Genomic DNA, 7,601 nt, shown 5'->3' with positions numbered 1-7,601 from the left:
GTCCTGGGGGCACTGAATGCCCTAATCCAAGGCAGGCTGAGCGTTTCAATCCTAGGTGCCTCTTCAGCTGTCACTTCCCTTTAGATCTGCTGATCGCATGGGCATGTGCTTTAGAAAGATTAATCATCTCTAAATGCTTTAATCAGCTAAAATGACTAATATGTGGTGTGTATTTATCCCATAATATACCGGTTGCATTAATTCACCGGCGCATTTGCGAGGGGAAGATTTCCTTCCCAATCAGGGTCGTTAACCATTTACTCTGGTGAAGATACTGTGGGGATTTCTGAGGGGAGCCGTTCTGCCAGGGACACGGGCACAGCTCGCACATTCCCTGGAACTCGCGTGTGGAACGCATCGAGCCGGGAGGGAGGGAGGGAGGGAGATCTGAGGGTGAAGGTCCAATAACTTTGGGAGTTTGCATGGATGAAGGATGTGGTGCGACACTGGAGAAATGTGCCCACACTTGGTGTGTGTTTCCCCCCCGGAGTCGAGGCGGGCTGTGATGGCTCCCGGGCTAAAACTGCACCTGGGGATGAGATGCGGGCAGTTCCCAACCCTGGGAAACGTGGAGAGACGCAACACGTTCGGTGTGCTCGTGGTGCCGTGTGGGGCTGCATGTGCTGTCCTCTTTATAGGTGGCATTTACCACGGGGAGGGGAGCGAGGCAGGCTGCTATCGCGTGATGGAGCCCTCTAACATCTCCCAAGTATAAATCAGGGCAAGGCTCGCCCGGCCGATACCCCTGGAGTTGGTTGGGAACGTCTGCCCAACAACTGCTGAACTTTCCAGGAGCCCGACATGAGTCCAGCAGGTAGGGGCTTAGGAAAAGGAGAGGGGCAGGGCAGAAGTACTGAAATCTGTGTTTCTCTTCCCGTTGCAGTTTTGTAAACATCAACAAATGATGAAACCTTCCACGGCAGAGACGCTTCATAAAGGAAGGATGTTGTGGATAATTCTTCTAAGCACAATTGCTCTAGCATGGACTACACCTATTCCCTTGATAGAGGACTCGGAGGAACTGGATGAGCCCTGCTTTGATCCATGTTACTGTGAAGTGAAGGAGAGCCTTTTCCATATACATTGTGACAACAAGGGATTTATAAATATTAGTCAGATAACAGAGTCGTGGTCGAGACCTTTTAAACTTTATCTGCAGAGGAATTCCATGAGGAAATTGTACACCAACAGTTTTCTTCACTTGAACAATGCAGTATCTATTAACCTTGGGAACAATGCACTGCAGGACATTCAGACGGGGGCTTTTAACGGGCTCCGAGTTCTGAAGAGGTTGTATTTGCACGAAAACAAATTGGACATTTTCAGGAACGACACTTTCCTGGGTTTGGAAAGTCTGGAATATCTGCAGGCAGATTACAATGTCATTAAAAGGATTGAAAGCGGGGCGTTTCGAAACCTAAGTAAATTGAGGGTCCTTATCCTAAATGACAATCTTATCCCCATGCTCCCCACCAATTTATTTAAGTCTGTGTCCTTAACCCACTTGGACTTGCGGGGGAACCGCCTCAAAGTCCTTTCGTACCGCGGGATGTTGGACCACATTGGCAGGAGCCTGATGGAGATCCAGCTGGAGGAGAACCCGTGGAACTGTACGTGCGAGATTGTGCAGCTCAAGAGCTGGCTGGAGCGCATCCCCTACACCGCTCTGGTGGGGGACATCACCTGCGAGACCCCCTTCCACTTCCACGGGAAGGACCTGCGGGAAATCAAGAGAAGCAAGCTCTGCCCCATGCTGTCCGACTCCGAGGTGGAAGCCAGCCTGGGCATCCCTCAGCTGTCCTCCAGCAAGGAGAACGCGTGGCCTACGAAGCCTTCCTCCATGCTGTCCTCCTTCCATTTCACCGCTTCCTCTGTTGAGTACAAAACGTCCAACAAGCAGCCCAAGCCCACCAAGCAGCCCCGGGCGCCCCGGCCTCCCCCGACCCCCCGTGGCCTGTACCCCGGGCCCAACCAACCGCCCGTGGCTGCCTACCAGACCCGGCCCCCCATCCCCATCATCTGCCCCACCGGCTGCTCTTGCAGTTTGCACATCAACGACCTGGGCCTGACGGTCAACTGCAAGGAGCGGGGATTCCACAACATCTCCGAGCTCCTGCCCAGGCCCTTGAACGCCAAGAAGCTGTACCTGAGCGGGAATTTGATCCAGAAAATCTACCGCTCCGATTTCTGGAATTTTTCCTCCTTGGATCTCTTACACCTGGGGAACAACCGGATCTCCTACGTGCAGGACGGGGCGTTCATCAACCTGCCGAACCTCAAGAGCCTGTACCTGAACGGGAACGACATCGAGCGGCTGACCCCGGGCATGTTCCGGGGCCTGCAGAGTTTGCATTACCTGTACTTCGAGTACAACCTGATCAGGGAAATCCAGCCGGCGGCCTTCAGCCTCATGCCCAACCTGAAGCTCCTCTTCCTCAACGACAACCTGCTCCGCACGCTGCCCACCGACGCCTTCGCCGGCACCTCCCTGGCGCGCCTCAACCTGCGCAACAACCACTTCCTGGCGCTGCCGGTGGCCGGGGTGCTGGAGCACCTGCACGCCATCGTGCAGATCGACCTGAAGCTCAACCCCTGGGACTGCACCTGCGAGCTGGTGCCGCTGAAGCAGTGGCTGGAGGCGCTCAGCTCCGTCAGCGTGGTGGGCGAGGTGCTGTGCGCCAGCCCCGAGCCGCTGGCCCGCCGCGACCTGCGCTCTCTGGAGCTGGCCGCGCTGTGCCCCGCCGCCCTGCGCCCCGCCGCCGCCGCCTCGCCCCCCGCCGCCGCCCCGCCGCCGCCCGCCGCCACCGGCGCGGCCGCCTACGAGCTGCCCCCGGCCGCCGCGGCCGCGGCCGTGCCGCTCTCCGTGCTCATCCTCAGCCTCCTCGTCCTCTTCTTCTCCGCCGTGCTGGTGGCCGCCGGGCTCTTCGCCTTCGTGCTGCGCCGCCGCCGGAGGAAGCTGCCGTTCCGCGGCCCGCGGGCGGAGGCGGCGGACCTGGGCGCGGTGCCGCTGCGCTGCCCGCGGCTCTTCCCCGAGGGCGGCGGCGGCGGCGGCGGGGGCGGCGGCGGCGGGGGGTGCCCCGGGGAGCGGTCCCCGGAGAAGGCGCCCCCGGCGGGCCACGTCTACGACTACATCCCGCACCCGGTGACCCAGATGTGCAACAACCCCATCTACAAGCCGCGGGAGGAGGAAGAGGCGGCGGGTGGCGGCGGCGAGGCGGCCGAGCTGCTGCGGGGCGGCGGCGAGCGCGGCTTCGCCCACCCCGCCGCCCCCGCCGCCGCGCCGGAGCCGGGCAGCAGCTACCGCACCTTGCTGGAGAAGGAGCAGGAGTGGAGCCTGGCCGTGTCCAGCTCGCAGCTCAACACCATCGTGGCCGTGCACCCCCAGCACCCCGCGGGCGGAGGGCTGGCGGCGGGCGCGCTCGGGGCGCCGGCGGCGGCGGCGGGGGGAGCCCCGCGGGACCGCGACCGCCCGCCGCCCTGCGCCGTGGGGTTCGTGGACTGCCTCTACGGCACCGTGCCCAAGCTGAAGGAACTGCACGTCCACCCCCCCGGCATGCAATACCCGGACCTGCAGCAGGACGCCAGGCTGAAGGAGACCCTGCTCTTCGCGGCCGGCAAGGGCTTCCCGGACCACCAAACCCCCACAAGCGAATACCTCGAGTTAAGGGCCAAACTCCAAACCAAGCCGGATTACCTCGAAGTCCTGGAGAAGACCACGTACCGGTTCTGACCGCCGCCCCGCCGCCCGCCCGGCCCCGCCGCCCGCGAGCAGAGGATACAGCTGTGCGCTCTGCCCCGCCAGATGTGCGCGCTGCGGGGCAGGGCCCTTCTCAGATCAGTAATCGACGAAGTGCCTTCGCAGACTTTTGCCAGCAGATGTTAATCAATCATTATTTTTTATACTGAAACTGAGACTTTGACTGTGCCATGTCTAAAGGTATATTATTATTATATTATTATTATTATTATTATCGGGGATCTTTGTATTGATCCTGACTAAGTAAATTCTATGTGCGTCTCTTTCTCTCTTTTTTCTTTTCCCTTTTCTTTTATTTTCTTTATTCTTGTTGTTTGTTTTGTTCGTTGGCTCTTTCTTTTCCCTTTTTTTTTTCCTTTTTCCGTTGTCAGTAAACTTCCTTGATGTTTTCCCTTGGAGGGGAGGGGGAGGGAAGATGGCATTTTCTGGCCTGCTTTCTTCTTGCCCATCATGGCACAGATTCTGTACATTTATTTAAAAGAGGAAAAAAAAAATAATGCAAAGAAGCAAACGAGCGCAGTTTGCTGCATGCCTGGAAACTGCAAGAGGGAAGGGAGGGGAGGGTCTTGCTCGAATGTCTCACTCTTGTCTCTCTCCCTCCCTCGCACGCACACTCCTCACCCTCACCCTCCGCGCACCCCCCGCCAGCCCAGCCCCTCCAGGGGGCTCGGGGGCCGCGGGGGGAATCCCGGGGGCAGTCCCGGGGGCTGGGGGAAGCCCCCCGGAGCCGAGCAGCCCAAAGGATGTCACCACGTGGCGCACACACCTAGGGGATGCTCAGTGACACTTCATCATGACGCCATGGTTTTTTTTGGAGGACATCCGCACTTTCCTAATAAAAGCGACATGCAGATATACAGAGAAAAAGAAAAAAAGGAAAAAAAAAAACCCCAAAAGCTAATGGGCACCTCTCACTAACAGCTTTGTAGGAAGCACTTTTAATGTTTTCTCTCATGCACCCATACACGCACACACGCACACACACACACACACAAAGGTACAACAATGTGCATATATTTATTCTGTAATTTCAAGTGAATATAAATTGTAAAGGTAATGTTAAATCATTGTACAGTGATGCGTCTGGTATAGCTTTCCTAATAAAACGTTTTGAAAAAAATTGCAGATATACATCTATATATATATATATACCCCCAAATATATATATATATATATATAGGAAGACAAAGCTTGAACCTGAAACTTCAGCTTCCTCCACAGAGATTTCCTTCCCCCCCATAACCTTGAACGCTATTTTATTAATAACAGTTCGATGCACTGTGATGTTAACAGAGGAAAAAAACCCTGTTCAGCGTCTCTTGCCAAGATACCACCCGAGACTGTCACAAATCCGATTTGCGATCTGTATCCCTGCCGCACTGTCCTGACAGTTAAAAATATCGGGAAAATTGGGAGCGCATCCCTCCGGAGCGCTGCTTCCCGGCCTGCTGGAGGCACCGGGAGGCATCGCAGGGATGTTGCCGGTGCTGGCAGCGGGGTGAGCACTCAGAGAGCTCCCACCCCTCCGGATTAAACCGCATTTCCAGTTTGGAATGGGGGGATGCGATTTGGGAAAGCAAAGCATCCATCCCAGCGGCCGCGCCGCCCTTCTCCCGCTCCCGCTGCAACCGGAGGGAGAACAAAGACCGTGGGATTTCCCTGTCCGGGCGGGTCCCGGTTGGTATCTTGTCCGCGTTGGTGTCTTGTCCCGGCGGTGTCGCTCTGTCCGGCGCTGTCCCTCTGTCCGGCGGTGTCGCTCTGTCCGGCGCTGTCCCCGCCGCTGTTGTCCCCGCGGTCCCGGCCCGGGCGCGGCCCCTCGCCGCCGCCAGGTGGCGCCCCAGCCCCAGCGCTGAGGGGCGGCGGCGGGGCCGGAGCGCCCGGGCTCGATCCCGGGATTGATCCCGAGATTGATCCCGGCAATGATCCCGGGCTCGATCCTGGACTCGATCCTGGATTCCATCCCAGCCTGGAGCCGCTCCCTGTCCCCGTCCGTCCCGCCGAATGAACCCGCTGGCGCCTTATCCCGGGGCGGGCAGGGCCGCAAGGGCAGCCCTCAGAGCCGGGCGCTGCCCGAGGGCCTTCAGAGAGTGGGGTTTATCCAGAAACACTCCATGTGTCCATCAGAACCAGTTGTCTGGACAGCGGTCAGGGTGGTTTAGCCAGGTGAATCGAGGTTATTCCCCCAAAGGTGCTGCTGGGATCAGGGTTTGTCACCTCCTGGCAAAGGATCCCAGTGCCAAGGTCGCCCTCCCGGCCACCTGCCCTTTCCTTGGGGAACAGCTCGGTTTCACTCCACACAATGTGCTTTAACAGGGATAAACCCAAAAATACTTGCTGTCCCCACAATGTCGCTATTTAGAGCTCTGGGCAGGATGCTCATGGTGAGCTTTCTCTCTTGGAGAGTCGTGTCCCCAGCCTTGTGTGCAGCTGTGTGCATCTGGAGATGGAGGGACAGCTCCGAGCCTCTGTAAAGTTGGCATCACCCTCCATGCCATCAGTAAAAATATTACACATTGCAATTTCCTCTCTTGGGTTGAGATTGTGTTTCCTCACTGCTGCCTTCAGCTCTGACCCGTTGGGGTTTGCTCATTTGTTTGTTTTGCTGAGTTTCTAATAGATAGTGGAAGAGCATGCACGTGCTAAGAGTATTAAACATGCAAGTGCAAAGGCCAGATCCTTCTTATCATAATTGTAATAATTACAGTGATAAGCCTACATGCAAGTGATGCGTGGAGCTGTATAAATCAGGTTAAAGTACAACCCCCAGTGAGAGTGGTGCTGTATACATTTGGCAATGTCCTCAAAGCCCCAAGTGTTCATACTTGTATCCAAATAGAGTAAATCCTGTTGCAAATAATGTTTATATTTTAATTAAACTGCAGAAAGGCAAGAGAATTTCATCCTTACTATAGGCAGTAATCTCACCTGTGGATGGTGAGCAGATCTATTTATTCAGTGGAAATAAATTTGTTCTATGAGAATGGAATTTTGTATTAAAGGAGATAATTTTTGGCTTACGTTGAGTTATTTTTCTTTCCTTGCGTAGGAAACTTCCTTTCCCTTGTGTACTGAGATGATTTGGGGGTGATTTGCTCTGGAAGTGTTGACAATGTCTAAGTGTGATGTCTAAAGGATGTTTTGATGACTTTTATTTTGCTTTTTCATCGTGTTGAGCTGAGGCTGAGTGGGTAGCAGCATTCCTTTCCACTGCAGGGGGAAAAAAAGTGGATCCATAATCTCTGACCTGCAGTGGGTGACACTTTGAATGCTCCAACCCAGGTTCCTCCTAATTAACAGGGAATATTAATGATAACTCTGTTTCTATCAGCAGTAGCATTGGTAGCATTAATGCTACTGGGAAGCTATAAAATAAAATGATCTGCAATTGCATTAGAGCTGTTTGATGGGATGCTATGTGAAATAAATATTTTTTAGCTGATTTCATGGTTGTACAAGTACCTGGTGTCAGCCTGAGCAGCTCAGCCTGTGGTAGTAAAACCTTCAGCAAGTGTTTGGTTCATTCCCTCACTGACCATTGAAATTCTTCCTACAGGTGGCAAAGAACAGCAAGGCCAGGTAAGCCCCAGTCCCAGCCAACAGCTGCCCACAGGGGAATGGAAAGGATGATCCTGGTGCTCAAATATTGGTGCTTTCTGTGTTTTCTGGATGTTGTCATTGATGTCACCATCACATTGTACCCTAGGTTAAAAGATTTGTTTGGAAATGGTTTCATGGATCTCTTGAGTGCATCAACAGCGATAGAAAGATGTCAAATGTTATGGTATGAGTGATAATCTGAATTTTGGAAAGCCTGTTGCCTCCTGCTGTGATTAGAGTGTTATTG

The 7,601-nt window shown here is 54.8% G+C and overlaps 1 protein-coding gene across 1 annotated transcript; it reads left to right on the top strand.

Moving 5' to 3' along the window:
* Nucleotides 1–901: 901 nt before the first annotated feature.
* Nucleotides 902–3,730, top strand: SLITRK3 (SLIT and NTRK like family member 3). The gene has a single exon (XM_050978008.1). It carries the CDS (start codon nucleotides 902–904, stop codon nucleotides 3,728–3,730), a length of 2,829 nt encoding a protein of 942 aa, XP_050833965.1.
* The last annotated feature ends 3,871 nt before the right edge of the window (nucleotides 3,731–7,601 follow it).

The sequence above is a fragment of the Serinus canaria genome, chromosome 9 (assembly GCF_022539315.1).
Source record: "Serinus canaria isolate serCan28SL12 chromosome 9, serCan2020, whole genome shotgun sequence".
In the NCBI taxonomy this organism is placed as follows: Eukaryota; Metazoa; Chordata; class Aves; order Passeriformes; family Fringillidae; genus Serinus; species Serinus canaria.
Note: the sequence above shows the minus strand (reverse complement) of the source record. Positions and strands in the feature narration are given on the sequence as shown.